The sequence below is a fragment of the Mauremys mutica genome, chromosome 7, assembly GCF_020497125.1.
Source record: "Mauremys mutica isolate MM-2020 ecotype Southern chromosome 7, ASM2049712v1, whole genome shotgun sequence".
Classification (NCBI taxonomy): domain Eukaryota; kingdom Metazoa; phylum Chordata; order Testudines; family Geoemydidae; genus Mauremys; species Mauremys mutica.
Window position 1 is genome coordinate 88,603,046 of NC_059078.1, and position 20,504 is coordinate 88,623,549.

At 43.7% G+C, this 20,504-nt stretch overlaps 1 protein-coding gene across 4 annotated transcripts in view; it reads right to left on the bottom strand.

The window, feature by feature from the left end:
• Positions 1-2,137: 2,137 nt before the first annotated feature.
• The window catches only part of PALD1 (phosphatase domain containing paladin 1), a 193,957-nt gene continuing 175,590 nt past the window's right edge, over positions 2,138-20,504 (bottom strand). For all 4 annotated transcript variants that reach the window (XM_045022700.1, XM_045022698.1, XM_045022699.1 and 1 more), the window contains exon 20: positions 2,138-2,936. In XM_045022700.1, coding sequence (XP_044878635.1) covers positions 2,787-2,936 — 150 coding nt within the window. In that variant the 3' untranslated portion in view covers positions 2,138-2,786. The remainder of the gene's footprint in view (positions 2,937-20,504) is intronic.

Below are 20,504 nucleotides of genomic sequence, written 5' to 3' on the forward strand. Positions count from 1 at the left end.
ACAAAAGTTTGTTAATGAATCATACATCCTTACCCATTCTTCAGAGGAGTTTGCATTCTATTCAGTTGCACAAGAGGAAAATGTGGCCCCAGAAATTTCCCATATACAAGTACCTAGATCCCAGATAACAATCCCCTTTCAGAGTAGTTTTAATTTCATTAAGAGATGTCAAAAAACATCAGGTGCATCAACCACTGAATTACCAGAGCCTTTTACACCTGAAAGGATCTATGTGAAGTTCCCGTTGAGGAAAGGGCAGGCACAGTCTGTCTCCAATTTCTTCTAGGCTTGGTGCTTAGAATGCACCTCTTAGAACTGGTTATGAGAGGTAAAGAGACCAAATTTGCTTTACCCTGTACCTAGGCTTATTGCTTTTTAGCCATTTTTGTTGCCTTATGACAATCTAGGCAGAATAATGCTGAAGCCCAGTAAGGAAGATTCTGTACGAGAGAGAGGTTTTCTGAAACCATAAATCAAATGTTCATGGCCTATCGAAATGTGGACATGAGGGGTGAAATCATGGCTCCACTGAAGTCACTGGGAGTTTTGCCACTGGCTTCAATGGAGCCAGAATTCACCCCCAGACAACAGACCTTTAAGGAACAAAATGTCCATTTGGAGATACGCAATGGTCTTTGCCCAGTTACAAGAAATGTTAAAGGTACAACTTTCAGGAAACCTGTAATATGATAGATTTGTTAGTTGCACTCTATAAAACATGAAGTTATCAGGTTAGTCACAAGAATTTCTTGCAAAACTGTTTTGGTGAAGCAGGGAACACTTAGGCACAGATCCTGAAAGGTATTTAGGCACCCTTCTCCCCACAAAGATCTTTAACCTTAATGAAATAAACACACACATGGAGAAACCCAAAAGATGACGTAAAATTTAGAAACAAAGTGGAGGCATACAGCTGTACAGTAGTTTTGCAAAAAATACAGTATATGTTCCATTATAAGAAAGGAAAGGAACTGAATACAAAAATTGATATACATCTGTTTATAACAGAAATCAATAAAGAACAGGGCTGTTTCAAAGTTCTCTGCATACTGGTGCCATAGACTACCTTCAATGATCAAGTTTAATTTGGTTTTATGTCACTTCAACATAACCACCTTTCAGTTACGATAGGGGATGAGGAGAAGTGAAAACATTTTATGCTGTTAGAGGTAACAAAAGAAATAGCAACTGCCTCTTGCAAGTTACCAATTTATCTATTCAGTTATATCACCAGCAAATAATTCAAACCCTAAAATATCCTGCTGGAGATGTAAAATACTTGATCTGATGCTTTGCATTTATAAAAGGTAAACAAAACAAAATGCTCCATCAGAAAGAAGCCAAAAATAAAATGCTTGATAAACTGAAGCCTTGGTGCTTGGATTTTGAAGTAGCAATAGGAACAATTCCAAATAAAACACACACCTCTTGGTATTTTAACTTTTTCAAAAAATTTCACTTTTTAATTTCTGATGTATGCACCTTCTGAACTGCTGGCAGCCGATGAAAGCCGATTCGGAAAGAGACAGACTGCATGCTTGTGCATTTGTACTTCATATCTTATTTTGTCATCCTATTCATGCTAGCTCTGGACTATTTCATTTCTGCTCACCAAACCTTCTGCAACCAGCCTCTCCCTCAGATGTGATAGTGGGAATGCGACTTTATTCTGTACCTGAACACTCTTGATTCATTTTATTTTTCAATCTTTCCAATCCCTTCTTTTTTATTATTTCCTCTGTGAAAGTTTTATTTAATTGCTTTAGATACATTGTGTGAAATCCTGATTTCAATGGTAAAATTCCTGTTGATTTCAGTTGGGCCAAGATTTCATCTTTTATTTCTGGATCCACAAAATGTGGCTTTTTGCTAAACAGAAACTTTGGTGCCATACTGCAGCAGAAGCGTCCAGGCACTGGAAACAAGGCTTTTGATGTAGCAGGGCTGTGGGAACTTATTGGCTTATGTCAGTGGTAGGCAACCAGTGGCACTCACACTGCCCGGGTGTCTTGGCCACCAGTCCTGGGGGCTCTGCATTTTAATTTAATTTTAAATGAAGCTTCTTAAACATTTTTAAAACCTTATTTACTTTACATACAACAATAGTTTAGTTATATATTATAGACTTATAGAAAGAAATCTTCTAAAAACGTTACAATGTATTACTGGCACGCAAAACCTTAAATTAGAGTGAATAAATGAAGACTCGGCACACCACTTCTGAAAAGTTGCCGACCCCTGGCTTATATTTTACTCAAACACCTCCAGTTTGTTAATAAAGTTAATTTTAAAAAGTGTAATAAATACGCACAAACATAAAAATCCAGATCTCATTCTAGTGCCTACGGGATTCTTCACGAATCCCAAGTTGGCCTGCAAATTCTTTTACATTTATATGACTCTCTCTATATATAGTGCATAGACTGCACTGCTATAGTGGGAAAGTGAGGAAGGCCATGAAAAATTTGGCACTTGCTGCTAATACATTCACTAAATTCAGAAGATTGTGTTTTAAACATTTCAGAGCTATTTTTAAAAGGTTACACAATGTTTTCAATTAGACACCTGTTATTTAATTTACAATATTTTTTATTGTGTCTAACAGAACACTATAAATTTTTGTTTTTTAAAGTCAGTTTAAGGTGTGTCCCGTCCCCCTCCAATCTTTCTGGAAACAAAGTCTTTCCTTAAGGCAAATTCTCCCTCCCCCCACCCATAAAAAGCAAGAGAACCAGCCAAGTCTGGAGAAATGTAGAAATTCCTAAGGTGCCTCACAGCGTCGGGTCCTAAATGAACTCTCCTCGGAATGGAAGTTGGCTACGGCTCTGTTCCTGCCAGCGATAGCGGAGCTTGGAGAGAGACTTGTCTTCTAGGTTCTCAAACTCAGCAAACCCCAGCTGATTCAGGATCTCGTAAACTCCAGCCTTGGCCGCCACCTGAAAGCAAAGGAGGGGGAAAGGGAGAAGGAAGAGTCTTAAATTCCTCTGAGTATACAGGCTGGATTGGATCGAGCGCAGAAGTTTACCAGGATGACATTCCTGTTGCCCTTGATGTAAAACCACCTGGGTAAGTGAACAGGATTAAAAAAAAAAACCCACACAAAACAAGAAGGGCAACTCTTACAGAAATGTGCTTTCTATACAATGGTAGGGACAATGATGTGAGTAATGGGGGAAGGCAGCAGATGTCCGCTGCTGCAGCTCTGCATATCTCTAGGGAAAGAAAGGGAAAAAAGAAAACGGGATTTTTCTCTCCCTCTGCTTTGTGCAAAACTTGCTCCTATTACAGGAATCTTTAACACCACTACAGCACCTCCGGTCGCCTCTCCTAACAGCTCCTTTCAGCAGTACTAGCATGGTTCACCAACCTGGCACAATCCCCACCGAAAACCAAAACAAACAAATCACCAAAAGCCAAACCTTTGGGTGTACTGGGTCACACAATATCTACTAATGCCACCAACAAAACAATACATCTACTTTTTTCAGGATGAAGGGTAGAAATTTGTTTGCCCTTCTCCACTCCTCTGGGGCCTCACCCATCCTCCATGAGTTCTCAAAGATAATTGCTAATGGTTCCAAGATTGCTTCAGCTCATTTCTGAAATTCCCAAGGATGATTTTCATCAGGCCCTGCCAACAGGAATACTTCGAACATATTTAAATATTCTTGAACCTGTTCTTTCCTTATTTTGGCTTGTGTCCCTTCCCCCTTGTTGTTAATATTAGTTGTATTTGGTCACCATTAACCTTTTTTAGTAAAGACTGAAGCAAAGCAGTAATTAAACACCTCAGCCTTCCTGATGTCATCAGTTATTAGCTTCTCCTTCCCTGCTAAGTAGAGGACCTACACATTCTTCAACTTTCTCTTGCTCCTAATATATTTAAATAAACTCTTCTCATTGCCTTTTATATTCCTTTCTAGGTGCAATTCATTTTGTGCCTTTGCCTTTCTGATTTTGTCCCTATATGCTTGTGTTACTCTTTTGTACTCCTCCTTAGCAATATATCCATGTTTCACTTTTGTAGGATTCCTTTTTGATGTTCAGTTCACTAAAGTGCTCCTGATGGAGCCATATTGGCCTCTTACTATTCTTCCTATCTTTTCTTTGTATCAGGATAGTTTGCAGTTCTGCCTTTAATATTATTTCCTTCAGAAACTGCCAGCTCTACTGAACTCCTTTATCTCTTAATATTTTCTTCCCAATGGGACCTTACCTACCAGTTTTCTGAGCTCGTTAATGTCTGTTGTTTTTTATAAGTCCATTGTCCTTATTCTGCTGCTCTCACTCCTTCCTTTCCTTACAATCATGAAATCTATCGTGTCATGATCACTTTCACCCTAGTTGCCTTCCACCTTCAGATTCACAACTGATTTCTCGCTGTTGGTCATAATCAAGTCTAAAATGGCTGTTCCCCTGGTTACTTCCTGCTCTCTCTCAAACAAAAAGTTGTCCCCAATATAGTCCAAGAACTTATTGGAAATTTTGTATTTTACCATATTACTTTTCCAACAGCTGTCTGGGTAGCTAAAGGAGCTGTGGTTGTTGTTAGAGCGGGTAGTTAGAGGAGCTGTGACAGGTCCAGTGCATACTTAACCTAACAAAAGCTTGAACTATGGTCATACATATGGTAACAAATAAAACCTCGTACTTTCCTACATCTGGTGCTTAAACATTTTATAAGCCACTTTTTAACTGTTTGTGTAAGCATTTGCAGGGTTTGTTAGCTTTGGCGGAGTTCTGGAAAAGTTACAATGTTGCCTTGTTTTTGCTAAAAATGTAGTGCTTATGAAAGGGCAGAGAGGGACTGACAGCACTTCAGCCCAAAGACTTCCTTTTATCCCTAAGCCAGGCACATGCCTCCCCTGAAGTACCTCAGACTTAGCCTCAACCATCCCCCCTCATGGATATGTAAAGTGAACAGGGGTGGAAGGGAGAGAGATTTAAATAGCGTACATACACTGCCCTTGCTGTGGGCATGCTAAGGAAACAGTCCTGTTACAATCAATTCCTTTTCTGTTAATGCCTGGGCTCTCTGAACAGACAGCTCCTGCAGCCCGATAATGCATGACAGCCTCTTCATTAGGAGAAGCACTCTGTATTATCCATGGGAATAGAAGATAACCAATGTATCACCCCAGGGTTGTCAACTAGATAAATAGTCAACATCTTTCAAATAAAAAGCTATTGGATAGTTCACTTTTTATCCATGGTCCTATACAATGATTAAAAAAAACAACAGATTTTCAGATGCCCTCATCACTTACATGGGCAACAAAAGCATTACAAGCTATTGTACTCAGGAAAAAACAACAGGTAAGCTTCCATTTAGAGAAAGCGCTATAAGAGTGAATATAGACAGGATTTGCCATGTAGCCACATCCAGTGGTGAGCTGGAGTGGGTTCCCACCAGTTCCCAAGAACCGGTTGCTAAAATTAGACCACCATGGAGAACCGGTTGTTAAAGGGCCAGGGGGTGGGCAAAGAACTCCGGTCCATGGGCTGGACCATCCTGTTGCTCCCAGGATCCCCAGCTGGGAAGGCTGAGGCTCCCCTGGCTCCTCCCCCATTTTCTCCCCAGCTGCAGTGTGTCCAGCCGCCGGCACCAGCTGGGCGGCTCAGCTGAGCTCCTGAGTCGTCCTGCTGCTTTGAGCTGCAGGCAAGGTAAGGGGGGGGGGCTGTAAGCTCCAGGGCCGCTGGTGGGGGGCAATTTTCCCCAGGCCCTGCAGGGGCTCCTGGTCCCACGAGTATGTCTCCCCCCACCCCAGCCCCTCCCCCCCTTAAATCAGAACTTTTTATAGGGAACCGGTTGTTAAGATTTTGGCAGCTCATCACTGGCCACATCCACATAATGTCATTTGGTTTCAGTGGGAAGATAAAGACTCATATAGGAAGTTACCCAGCGTGTGTCAAAGTGTTTCTTGAGAAAGAGAGGCTATCAATTTAGAGACCACACAGTTCGGTGAGAGACAGAGGTTGGCATAGGGAGAAGTCTTCTACCAAACCAGTGAGACCAGAGGTCTCAAATGTTTGGTAATCAGGATTCTTACTGAAGATGTTATATACACATAAACCAGATTCTGCACTTTGTTTGCCATCCCACACAATAAAGAATGTTAAGGGTGCAAAGTGAACCACTCAGTCAGGACATGTGGAAGTTAAGGTTGTACAGCTATGTTTACCTCTATCCCTCTTTACTGATATCAGCAAGAGGAGAATCATGCCCAATGTATGTTTCAGTTAACAAAGCTGCTGCAGTGAATAAACAGCTGCTTGTTTGAGCTCCTGTCTCAATGCCTGTTTCTAATTCAGCACCGGGATGCTCTGAGTGACTTGCAGGGGAGGCTCCAGGCCCCAGCACACCAAGCACGTGCTTGGGGCGGCATGCCGCGGGGGGCGCTCTGTCGGTCGCCAGGAGGGCGGCAGGCGGCTCCGGTGGACCTCCCGCAAGCGTGCCTGCAGAGGGTACACTGGTCCCACGGCTTCGGTGGAGCATCTGCAGGCACTGGCGACCGGCAGAGCGCCCCCTGCGGCGTGCTGCCGTGCTTGGGGCGGCAAAATTACTAGAGCCGCCCCTGGTGACTTGATCTTATCCTTTCCCAGAACTTCCACTTCCACACACACCCTTCATCTGTCTCTCCACCCAGCTGCTGTCAGCCTGGGGAAGCTAGCTGCCAATCTTGCACCTAATTAGTGATTTACTGAAGAGTGTAGCAGAGGAACTGCCATTTTATTCTATAATGTAGAGGGGACTCATTTGCACATGAATAAAATAAGGACTTTTTCATAACTTTCCCCTTTGCCAAAATTCAACAGGCCAAAAATCATTTCAATACTGGTCAGCATTAGGTCAATCCTTCATGTTTCCTTACTGTTTAGACAATAAATATCACTTTAGAACCCTTCTTCTTAATCCTATCAGTAGGTTCATTGTACTCTAAGGTGCTGAAAATGATGATCATCATACCATCTTCTATTCAGGTCCTCCTGCATAATGTGATTACATGGCCATGTAATCAGTCACATAATTGTCCTTCTGTGATGATATATAGCCAGAAGTGTCTGTCAATTGCGCATTTCAGTCTGTGATCATAATGTGCTCTATGTGCTTGACTTCTAAGATGGTGTGTTAGACTATCAAAGGGGAGCAGACAGTTCCAACACACTCACCCACAGGAGACAGGCCGGCATCAGGCTAGGGATTACAACCCATTGAGACTGAATGGATCTAACTGTCCAAACACTGCAGCAGCCATCAAGAGGGCATTCTCCCAGAGAGGCCCTATTGCATGCTCAATTGACTGGAAAAACCGACTGTCAGGCACCAGGATATTTCACACCTGGGCCCATAAACAAAAAAATGATTCAGCAATATGGTAATTTGACCCAGGCCCCACACGGGGAGGGTGGCGCTTTGTTGAACCTGTCAGAAGGAACCAGTCAGAGCGAGAGAGAGAGATCGAGACAGACATGCACAGAGATCTTAGTGGTTTAAGAGAATGTGAGTTGGGTCTGTTCTATTCCTGTAATGAGACTAAATGTGTGTGTCAGCTGTTAGTTGTTTTAAAATCTTTTCTTGGTTCTCTAATGCTTTGTTCCAACTACTAAATAAAAATACTTTAAGAAGGCTGTTGTTCAATAGCACTGGTCACAGATTCCCAGAGGGAAGAAATGCAGTAACTGGAACCTAATCAGATTTGCGGTGTGATAAGCAATTGGTGTGCACAAGATATCATGACCAGAGCCTGGCCTAAGAGAGGAAGAACTGCAAAATTCCATGCAAAACTGGTCAGAGCCAGAGACCTGTCCCCTGAGGGCGTGATTAGAGAGACCAGAAAGGGAACTGAGGTACAGCTAACTCTGGACCCAGGGCAGTTTTTTATCTGAATTAGCTCCAGAATCTCAGTTTTCATTAGTTTTTAAAAAATTAAGTCTCTACTTGCTATGCTTGCAAAGAAAGCCTGCAAAACGTAAAGTGAATATACCAGCGCAGTCAGACCTGCCCGAAACTGCTCACTGCTTGAAACTAGAACTCTGGGAAGTGTGAACTCCTCCCATCCGTCTCACTTTGAACCCTAATGAAGTACCTTATATGTCATTGTTGTTAACTATTTCACACATATTAGTCTGTACTACTCCACTGTTGGAAGTAGAAGCAGAGAGTAGGCCAGGATGCAATGGATGCTTGCTGGAGTAGGAAATGAGGAATTTAGTTCTCCCTCCCCAAATTTAAAGTGACTTTCACCCTTGTCTATAGGGTGACCAGATGTCCCGATTTTATAGGGACAGTCCCAATTTTTGGGTCTTTTTCTTATATAGGTTCCTATTACCCTCCGCCCCCATCCCGATTTTTCACATTTGCTGTCTGGTCACCCTACCTGTCTAGAAGGCAAAAGAGAAAGAGGAAGTGCACCTCTCTCCATATTACTAGCTCCCACCCCATCTGTCCCCTACACAGCTACCAAAACTCTCAGCTTCCTCCTCATCCCCATAACTTCCACAATGCAATCTTGCATTATCAATATAAAAATAAAACCAGCAACACACTGAATATGTAAGGGTATTGCAACATTAATGTAATATCAAATGCTAAAATAAGGTATCTTGTACAGCCTGTTCTGTACTTCGCTACACTGCCTGGGGGATGGGGAGGCTTGGGAAGACACTCCTGAATCCTTGCCTTCCTGCTGCATAGGACCTAGGGCCTTGCTTATATTTATATAACATCTCAAGCACTTTACAGAGGTAATGTACAGGGATCATCCACCTGCCACTGTGAAGAGTCACTTCTAGTGTGGAATCATGCCACTATTTAAGTGATGCTACCTAACATTTTAGAGGGAGCGGGGGCGATACTGTATCCAACTGAAATGACAGAAGGACTTTAGACAGGAAGGGCCTGCTTCTCCTCACACTAGTAAATGAAGTTACACTGTGAAAGTAAAAGGAGAATCAGACCTCAAAAAGTATAATGACCCAGGTTGGAATCTGGCCAGGACACCAGGGTTAACACACTACTCTTTAAAAGTGCTGTGGAATTTTTAGTGGCTGTAAGTGGTGAGGGGGCTCATGGTGCTAGTGCCCCCTGTTCTCTCTAGCTCTGAGCGCTGAACCCCCTTGTTTTATGATGCCTGAAATGCAGGTGGCATTATGAAGCAGGTGGCGTTATGAGCCAGGAAAACAAAACACATTCTAAACGAATCCCCAGGGCACAGCCTGAACCTCTCACTTTAGAGCTGCTTAAGAGTGGAAAGGAAGCAAAGGCAAGGGAAATTTTAAATATTAGTATAAAAAAAATCACAAATGTGAGTTCAGTTTGCCAATAGAACAAACTAGACAAGCTACTCCAGACTAGACAAGCCCTCCCATCCACTAAGTGTGTTTAGGAATAATGAAATCCTCTATGCAAATGCAAGGGCAGAGAATTAAATGACGTGCAGACTCCAGTTTCCATGTAGGAACATATAAGGCAGAAAAAGCTTAGACACTCTTGATGGCAGGAGCGCTATGGGGAGATAGACACATCAGCATAATTTCTGACCAACATAGCTACGCTGGTATAAGTTTTATAAAATTGTACCAACAGTACAATTTTGGTTAGGGGTGTGATTTTATACCACTAGAGTTATACTGGTACAATCCTTTGTGTGGACGCAGTTTTATCTGTATAAAGGTAACTTATACCAGTATAGCTTGTTCCTCTGCCAGTACAAGAATAGCTAAAAGCAGCTTTTCCTGGTAGAGCCACAGTGGGGGTTGTACTGCTTTAACGATACAAGTACAACTTGTGTGTGTAAACAGGCTCTAAGAGCACAAAGAGGCTTCTGCTGGCACCTTTGAAGTGGAATCCCAATGCTTCGGTTTGGGTAGCAAAGAGCTGTTGCTTCATACTCTCTCGTGTCTAACCACACACATAGGGGGGAGGGAAGAGGGTGGGCAAGACTAGCTCTGTAATTCAGTTTTGCTCAGGGCACTAGAAGCACTTAGGCTGCCTCTCCCTCCCCACTCCCACTGTTGGACAATGAAAACAAGGAAATAAATGAGGTGCCATTTCCCTCAGCTATTTCAGGTTGAACGCAGCGGAGCACGTTTCAACTCCGATTTTGTTTTCAAAGAGACTGTTGGGTAAGGCAGCACAGATAACATTCCTTCCTCCCCTTGCTTTCTACACCCCTGATTTGGGCAGGGCACTGGTGGCGTTTTCCTCTTCCCCCTCCCTCCCCTCAAAGTGATGAATGTCCTTTTCCAGCACAGTCCCTTCAATCGAGATTGGGCAGGCTCTGATTGTAACCAGAGTTGGCAGATGCCCCTTTCATCTCTCTCCGAAAAGATCAAACATGCCAATATGAATTAGCAGGGCTAATTGAGACAGAGAGGGGAGGAGGTTTTCCCACAACACACAAGCCAGAGACTCCCCACTTTCTGCCTACACAAATGAGAGAAAGAGGCTAATCTCAATGCACAGATTAAAAAAAAAAAGAGAGAGAGAGAGAGAGAGAGAGAGAGAGAGAGAGTCCCAGCCCCCTCTCCTCCCTTTGTCCACTCTATTTTACCTTCTTACATTGCTCAGAATGACTCAATAGCTAATCACCACACACATACACCTCACTTGCCTCCTCGTTGTTTGTTTAATCTTGGAAGATCCTTTTTCACTGTACTGAGGCTCTTTAGGTGCAAATTTAGTGTCTTCCCGGTTTCCCTTCAATGTTAACGTCTAAAACAGTATTTTGCACAAAATTTAAGAGTAATTCAAAGCCCAAAATCAAATGTCACTCTAAGTTACAGCAGCCGAAGAGTATGTGTCACTTGCAGATACTGCGTCTTCAATTTTATTTTAGTATTTGATGCCTAGGTGCAATTGAGATGTACCACAGATGCATGGAGAAGATTTTATAAATATATACAGCCCTACGCACACATGTACACTAACAATAAGGTCTCTCTTCCAGCGTGTTATCACCATAGTTACAATTAGAGGTGCTCAGTCTGGAACACTTTTAGTTTAATAAAGTTGGAGCAGCTGACAGGGCTTTCTCTGTGGATGGCTCTGAACTTCAGAATTCAGTACATCCCAGTCTAATTGTAAACGGGCTGGACACCTCCCAAGGACCCTCTCGTGGCCTAGAGTCACTCTGTAGGCACCATGCCTCAGTTTCCCTCTTCAGCTCAGGGCCCCTAAAATCAAACCAACTCTTCTTAGTTCATCCACACCCCTCTTTGGGACTGGATTTATTAAAATAACAAAATCAGACCCAAAATAAAGTTCTCAAAGCTTCCCCAAGTCCACACTTCCACTCTTTCCTGCTGGGGTCTCCCAGGTCATATCCTGCCTGGATTGTCTCGAATGACTAAGAGTACATATACACTGGGAAAAAACAAAACAAACTCAGCAGTGAGTCTCGTGAGTCTCAGAGCCCATGCCAACTGACTCGGGGCTCACAGGGATCACATCCTGGGGCTAAAAATAGCAGTGCAGACGTACTCTCAGGGTATGTCCACACTGCAATTAAAAACCCATGGTTGGCCCATGCCAGCAGACTCAAGCTTGCAGAGCTCAGGCTAAGGGGCTGTTTAATTGAGATGTAGATGTTTTGGTCTCAGGCTGGAGCCTGGGCTCTTGGACCCTTCCCCCTCAGAGGGTCCCTGAGTCTGGGCTCCAGTCAGGGGTGAAAGTAAGTTAAAGGACTTACCCCGGAGAGGCAGCTGCAGAGGCACTGGGAGCCCCGGGGCTCAGGGGCAATTTAAATGGCCTGGGGCTCTGGCCACCACTACTGCAGCAGAGCTCCGGGCACTTTACATCGCAGATGGAGCCCTGTCGCCGCTACCCCGAGGCTCCGGAAGCTGGGCGACAATTTAAAGGGCCCAGGGCTCTGGCTGCTGCAGGGAACCCCGGGCCCTTTAAATTGCCAGCCTGGGGAAGTCAGTCCAGTCCAGCTTAGTTTCACCTCTGGCTCCAATCCAAGTCTGAACATCTACACCACAATTAAACAATGCCTTAGCCTGAGCCCTGCGAGCCGGAGTCAGCCAGCATGGGCCAGCCATGAGTGTTTAACTGCAGTGTAGATATATTGTCAGAGTCCCCTGCTACAGCCTTCTCCTGTCCAGTAGCCAATCCCTGCCTTCACAAACTTCTGCTGAAGTCTCTCACTCCAGCTTCACTCTTGTCTCTCTCCCAGGGCACCTCTCTCTCTCTCCCTCTGCGGCTTCCTGCTGCTTGTCATAGGAGAATCAGCTCCTTCACACTCAGCTCGTTCTACTAATTACACCCCACACTCCATCCTGGATGTGGCAAGCAGGGCTAATTGTATGGGGCTCACCAGCTCCAGGCCACTGTCCCCTTAAGGCGCAGGGAACCACATTACACCAATATAGCCTGAATCTGTTGGCCTTCAGGGAATACTGCAAAGCTAATCTCTTTTCCCAGGTTCCAAGGAGGGGGAAGATGTGTTCAGGGCTGGGACTCGGGTAGCTTTAGTTTTTATTTTATTTTCTGGTTTGGGGGAAGTTGCTAGGTTTAGTTTTGCTGCTGTAGTATTTGCATTGTTAATATGAAGCACAGAGACCAGAGTATGTATGTTTTTCTAATGTCTGATTTGTATAAATCCAAATAAATTAATAAATCATTTATTTATGATGTTTCTTTCCAGATCAGAATTTTTCCAAAGTTCAGGCTGTTTGGATCCAGGGTTTTGGTGTGGCTCATTATAGACAGTTCAGTGTATATATACACACATATATATACAAAAATAAAATGTATGAATGACATTTAAGAAATAGAGTTTGTATTTTCTCCCTGGAGAAATTAGACCTGTGGTTTGCAGTTTCAGACTCAGAGTTTATGCTGTTCAAATCAAGCTTATTCTTCCTTATACAATGAATTCTGCTTATGAAAAGGGTCTTTGGGACCCAATAAGTCCTTTAAATAAATAGAACAGTGACTTTTATAAAGAAGTGCATTTAGAGGAAACAAACCTATGGCTTTGTATAGGGGGCAGGCATTTCAGACTAGGCCTCACTACAGAGAAGCATTCAGAACTGATTTGTGTTCATGTACAGTATGCATTCCGTTAGTTCTAAGATCAAGCCTTTGAAGGGTTGAGACATGGGAGAGGGCTGAAATTTGCCAGAATATTTAACTTTTTAGCTTTAAATTAAACTCCCCAAGTGGGAAGTGCAATGGGGTAGGTTCACACTGCAATGGGTACAACTGCATGAAGCGAGAACAACAGTCTGCTACAGAAAACAGTGGAGGAGGGAGAAAATTGACAAATATGGTGCTTCATATTTAGCATATTTCTCCCCACCACCCTTTTAGTTTGTCCAACTTAACTCTTGCTGGCAGAATTCATGACATCCTATCATGCTACATCGCCACGGGAAGTCTGACCACCTGGATGCCAAAAGATTAAACTGGCCAAGGTAGCAGAATGGAGTTTGCTCCCTTTCAGCTCCTGCGGCTAGGAGCCATCATTTACATTTTTGAAAAGAATTCTAACTTGGGTTTAAGATATAGGATTTGAGCATCATGTGATAGTTTAAGATGTTAACAGAGCATTTGTTACATGTGCAGAGGATGCATCAATGTTGGTATTACAGGTGCTCTGATTCTACAGTCTTCTTAGCATATGCGCAACATGCACGTAACCAGGATTCATCTCCAAATTTGGTCCGCTGATTGGATCATCAGCTTCCCTGGCCCGGGCCAGGTACTGACTGGGAGCACGACATGAATGCTGATCCATGCCCATTCTACAGTGATGGGGGACATCTAAGAGCCTTTAACACCCAAACGCCCACCCAGACCTCTCACTTCCACAGTGAGCTCCCTTGATTGTGGAGGGTTAAAGCACATGAATGACGGTTGCCTTGACCAGTGATTTTCTTGATTTTCATTGACTATGTTACTGAGTGTTGCACATGAGTAATCTTAATTCTAGGCAAATGAAATCATGTTGTTTGAGTTTTATGTTTAAGTGCACTGGGACTTCCTGGACTGCCTACCTCTGCAGAGCTTGTGCAAATGTGCAGTTCAGCTAACCCCTCCACCCCCTTACACTCCACACACACAAGTTTAATCTCTGTATTGAGAGATGTGAAGAGTGCACCAACTCAACCAACCTTTGCATGCATCTACAAAACCTTCCCTGTGTCAAATGAGTAGGACTGCTGCACAGACAGAGTTGACTGCTTGTATATGAGAGATGCCAAAGTGCTGATAAAGGAGAAGCCTCAAAAAGCCCTTTGTGCCTGGGAATAATGGGGAGGAGGAGAATGCTTTCAAGGAGCAGTTTAATACCTCATAAAAAAAGAGAGAAGGGGAAGGGGGGAAAAAAAGAAAGAAGCAGCCTGTCTCTGCCTCACTGCCCCAACAGGCGTCCTTTCAGTTTAATGGATTGCACTCTATCTCCCTCATTTCCTCAACATGACCTCATCCCCTAGAGACTTGACCCAGCCCAGACTTGTTTGAAGAGTTGTATTGTTTCCTGTTCTGTTTGTTTAGAGAGGTACAAATAGCCAAACCATTTCAAACTACCGGGGATTCGTTTTCAACAGTAACATTTGGAAGAGGGAGGGTTTCGGGATTTTTAGTGTGTGTTATTTTATGGGTGGGAGGGGAGGAGGGTACACCTGTGCTGTGCACTGAAAGAAAATTACCCTAGCAAGGCCCCATTAACAAAACTCCTGGCAGACAAAAGATAAAATCATCTTAATCGAAAAACTACTTCCAGGACAAGAAAGCTATTAACCTCTAAGGATACTTGCCACATGTATAAGCCAGGAAAGAGAAGCAGCAGAAAAAGCATGCAGAAGAAATGGAAATTCATATTACAAACATTTTGATATATATACACACACATGCACATATATACATACACACACACACACACACACACACACACACACACACACAGCCATGATCTGAAGAGGTAAACAGGGGTGTTGCCAACCCCCATCACCCCAAAGTTAGGATTAAAGCTCTGTCAGCAATACAATTTTTAACTATGTTTGTAACGAGTTAGTGGTTAGTCTCTACTCAGTTTGTAACCATGGCAACTCACCACATTTCACCCTTGCAAGGGGCCTACGCCAGCACATGTTTGTGTTCCTTTAACCTGTTTTGCCATGTGAATGAGACCCCATACCTATGCCTGTGTAAGCAGTTAGGCAGGACATCCCAGAGTACACTGCTGCGTGTGCTGCTGACACCACTTTATGCATATTTTGAGGCAATATAGGATAGCTGCTCAGATTTTCTCAGAAGGCACAGGTGCAAACATCATTAATCAATGTTGTAGGTGTGGATACACAAACTCAGATGACACATAGTTGTGTTGTGAAAAATGCTGTTGTGGGGCCACAAATGGTTACAAACACACCTAACAGATAAAGGTGTTCACAGAATATTTGCCAAAACCTGGTTGTATTTGTATGATAGATGGGTCCTTAGTTTCCTTCCTATCCAATACTCAGGTTTTTAAAATTAAGATACAATACACACCATATTTCCACACTATCCTGGGAGGGTGGGACTTGGATCTCCCTCCATGCTAGCTGTGACCATGACCCCCCCCCCCCCAGATGAAGGTGAGAAGTTGAGGTTAGCGAGTTTTGACCTTTAGGGGTTCCCACTATATTAGATTGTTGTAGAGTTGTACCTGGTTGTCGGGTATCTGCTCAAACTCTTGAAAGAAATAGCTTAAGATGCTCCCAAGTGGCCCACTAATGCAGGATGCTGTGGTGCTACCACAGAAAACTCCAGATTTGCCAGATCCAAGAATCAGATAACATGGTTCCGCACAACAAATATCTCTGCAATTATGGCCACACAAAGCAAATGTATACAATTATACATTGTGGGACAAACACTTTAATTAGCCCCACATCCTAGCCTGCATCCATCCCAAACTCTCTCATGGAAGTCCTTGCTAGAAATCAAAAACCAGTTAGTGAGTAGCTCCTCCCACCATCAAAATATGCTAAGTCTCCTTTAGCTTAGTCCAAAAAGCACTTGACTAGCGGTAGCAGAAATATACCTGCAGCAAGTTTCTCTCCCATGGCACCCTCATAGGCAAAGCAGCTGATTTAGTGGTGACATTATCAAATCAACATCATAAGATTACTTGGGATATTTTCACTCTCCTGTCCCTTGGTAAGAATGGCAAAAGTGGTCCAGTTATTACTCCAGGGAGAGGAGCTCCCTCTGGCTACTTTTTCCAGTACATATATGAACAAATTCTCTTCTTACTGTTGCTAAACTCACTTCAGTAAAGAAAAACGAGCAAGCAGAACATCAAAGCTGCAAAAGCTGACAAATCAGCCCTAATCTATCAAGAATGCACAAAAATTCCATTTTCTTCTGTGCACGTCCATCTGACCAAACCACGGACTGAGATTAACACATCAACGGCAACCCAGAAGCCAGACGTTCTGAAGTTCAGTGTGCGGAGACAGCAGGAAAGAACAAAAGGGTATACTGGTAAATTCCTGCAAAAATCTCCCCCACGCAGAGAAACCATGGCAGCTAAGGGGCAGAAGGAGGAAAGAAAAAGGGAGAAGGATGGGGGCAATCTGAGTCCAGAATTCACAGGCTTCACAATATATGCATACCCTTCAGCTGTTCCCATCTGACAGCAGCTGCCTCAATCTTGGCAATTACCACTGGAATATAACCATTCCCCAAGAGGGACCCTGATATTTCAGATGCAGAAACCAATGTGCCAGCACTAAAGACAGAGCATGGTTTGGTCTAGTTTGTGGAGTGGGGGTGAATTTATTATTTATATTGTCCATTCCCTACTTGCAAAGGCAGTTTTCATAACTTCAAAAGGTTCACCAGGAATAATCACTTCTGACTAGGAGTCAAGGTGATCTGCAAAAGCGTGCTCTTTTTAAAAAAAAATTGGGCTTGTATCCATGTTTAACATCTTTATGATGTAGTGAGGGAGGGCCTAGCTTTCTGTTTGTTGCGGGGGAGGGAGGGTTAAATAATTGTTTTCTGTTTGATTTTTACCTCAGAAATGTCAGTGATGAGGGAGAGAGGCCTCTAGGGTCTCAGGCCTGGTCTATATTAGGAAATCAGGTCAGTGTGAAAAATCCACACCCCTGAGCCATGCTGTTAATCTACCCAACCCCCAGTAGACTGGTTCTCAGGGAGGCGGAGTACCTAGGCTGACAAGAGAAGCCCTCCCGTTAGAGCAGTTAGTGTCTGCACTGAAGCACTACAGTGGCCCAGCTGCACTGTCTTAAATAGTCTAGCCCTCACAGTATGGTTGCTATAAGCTCAAACACCTAATGGAAAGAGTGCCGTTTCTGACACTAACAAAAAGACATCCTTTATCCAAAATGTTCACTAGTCATTGATTATAAATAGGTGTTACAAAAAATGTTAAAAGGTCAAATTTTAAAAGAAAGTAGGGGCCTACAGTTATTTAAGTACCTAAATCAGAGGCCAGATTTTCCAAAAGGTGCTGAGCATTCAGCAGTTCTTATGGATCTCAATGGAGCTGTTATGTGGCCAGCACCATTGAAATTCTATACACTTATTTAGGTGTCTAAATACAGACACAGGAATGTAACTTAAAGCTCCCAACTGAGAAAATTTTAGTGAAAGTTTTAAACACTGACTAAAATTCCCTTCACCTCTCAATTGCTTACTTTTCACACCCTTGACTTTTGTGATGTGACTTCAGCCATCAGAGTCTGCCAGCGTAGACAAGACCTAAATTTCTAAGGCTTAAACAAAACCGGGGGGTGGGGGCCTAAAAAAGCAGAAATCTGCCATCTTCATCAATCCTCTTCCTCTTACACACAAAAGCTTTCAGACTTGCATCATACAGTACTTCAGTAAGGAGAGCACGAGCCCAATTTTTTCCCTTCCCAGGTCACCTTTTAAGAGCTGGTCTAGGTGTGAACGTTAATGCATTTAGCTTGGACACCTTCACTTAGTTACTTACTTTCATTTGACACCACCCAGAGAATTTTTTAATGGAGCCCTTTTCTTATACTCCAGCCCCATCGAGGCTCTAGTTTGCAAACATATACATGAGCTCTGAGTTGTAGGTTTCAGTACAATGGGTGATACTGCTTTTAGATTTGTACTATGGCAAATCTACGGGTTAATAAAGAAACAGAAAAATACTCATTATTTTACCTTAAAGACAATATTATTCTTCTTCCAAGGTAATTGTGCACTAGGCAGGGAGGAAGAAGCAATGTCATAGTGGCAGTAATTCACAGGATGAAATGCTGACCTGACTGAAGCCAATGGCAAAACTCCCATTGATTTCAATGGGGCCAGGATTTCATCCATAGATTTAAGGCCAGAAGAGACATGAAGATAATCTAATTTGACCTCCTGCATAACATAGGCCACAGAATTTCACCCAGTGATTCCTACATTAAGCTCATAACTTCTGGTCGATCTAGAGCACCCTAACTTGATTAAAAAATTTAAGGAACAGAACAAACCAGATAGATCCCTATGTAAGCTGTTCTAATGGTTAACTACCCTCACTGTTAAAAATACATGTTTTATTTCTAGTCTGAATTTGTCTTGCTTTAACGTCAAGACAGTGGAACTTGTTATGCCTTTGTCTGTTACATTAAAGAACCCTCTACCATCAGAAATTTTCTCTACATGTAGTACTTATCGATCATGATCAAATAATCACTTTACCATCTCTTTGTTAAGCTAAATAGACTGAGATGCTTCTTTCATGTCTCACTGGAAAGGCAGTTTTTCTAAACTTTAAATTATTCTTGTAGTTCTTTTCTGAACACTTTCTAATTTGTCAACAACCTTACATGTAGCAGAGAGATCAAATTTTCCAGGTATCCACACAGGCCATTTGGAAAAGAAGATGGCTTCTGCTTTTCACATTTCTACACTTGTACTGATCATCCCTGTGATGCCAGGAATTTGCACTGGTGATGAACATCAAGAAATCTCACAGTACCAGTGCTAGGACGTTAAACAGTGGCAATGATAGAAATATCTTTTTAAAAAGTGATATAATTAAACTTGTGCAAAACCCTGTGTAGGCACACTTGTTTTGGTTTAGTTAAACTGATTCCTAACTGTTTTAAGCTAAACCTAAATAAGCCTGGTTTACGCCAAACTAAGAACATGCACATAGCCTTTTGCACCAGTTTAACTAAATCAGTTTAAAAAAAAAATCACACCTTCAATAAATTGGCGCAACTTTCTCACATAGATCTGAGCTTGCGAATGCTGTGATGCACTTCATCTCAAATAGGATGATGGCAGGGAGGGGGGCAACTAGCATCACTCAGCAGTGACCTCTGACTGATCAAAGCATGATGCTGATGGGTACTAAAATGAATGCCATCCTCTTCTATTTGTCTAGAAGGACGGTGAACTGGCTACAACGTGGAGGCGAGAGGAGTAAAGAAGGGAAATTTCAGGGAATCCATGCACTGCCAAACCATAATTGCCTTCCGTTTTTCTAACAATGCAAACAGTGCCAGCTGCCCAGAATAGGGTTCAGTTAATCTAATTCAGGTTTAAATTGAAGTGTGGGATGCATCACAGGTTGGACTGTATCACAGGGTGACTCCAAAAAAGAGGGCATGAACTGTAGATTAAAAAAAAGCGGGGACTTGTGGGAGTTCGGGAATACTTAGTATGTAGGACAGGTGCAATCAGAAGGAGGAACAGAGGATGTAACTTAGGACCATTCAAAACAGGAGTGAAAGTGAAACTGGCATGGGGTGGGGGGGAATTACAGGGCAGCAAAGCAGACAGATAGGTGGAGGAACTAGATGGGCTGCAAGCAGGGCCGGTGCAAGGATGTTTCATGCCCTAGGCGAAACTTCCACTTTGCACCCTCCCCCTGCGCCCCCGCCCTGAGGCACGCCCCCCGCAGCAACTCCCCCCCTCCGTCGTGAGGTGCCCCCCTTGCGGCAGCTCCCCACCCTGAGGCACCCACCCCGCCCCTGCTCACCCCTGCTCCGCGCACGAGCGCCCCGAGCACGCCGTCACTGCTTCATTTCTCCCGCCTTCCAGGCTTGCAGCACCTAAGCTGATTGGTGCCGCAAACCTGGGAGGCGGGAGAAGTGAAGCAGCTCACTCCTGCCCCACCTCCTCCCCGAGCATGCCATCACTGCTTCACTTCTCCCGCCTCCCAGGCTTGCAGCACCAATCAGCTTAGGCACTGCAAGCCTGGGAGGCGGGAGAAGTGAAGCAGCCATGGCATGCTCGGAGAGGAGGCGGGCAGCGGTGAGCTGGGGCGCGGAGTTCCCCTGCGTGCCGCCTCCTCCCTTACTTGCTGCAGGCGGCCCTCCCCACGCTCCCCTGCCCAGCTCCCTCCGCCTAAATGCCGGTGGTGACCGGGGCGGCCAAAGATCCGGCCGCCATGGTTGCTGCCGAAGAAAATGCTGCCCCCCAAATCCTAGTGCCACCTAGGTCGCCTAAATGGTTGCACCGGCCCTGGCTGCAAGGTCTCCTTCCAGCCCAAAATGTTGCTATTTAGGTAGTCAGTAGT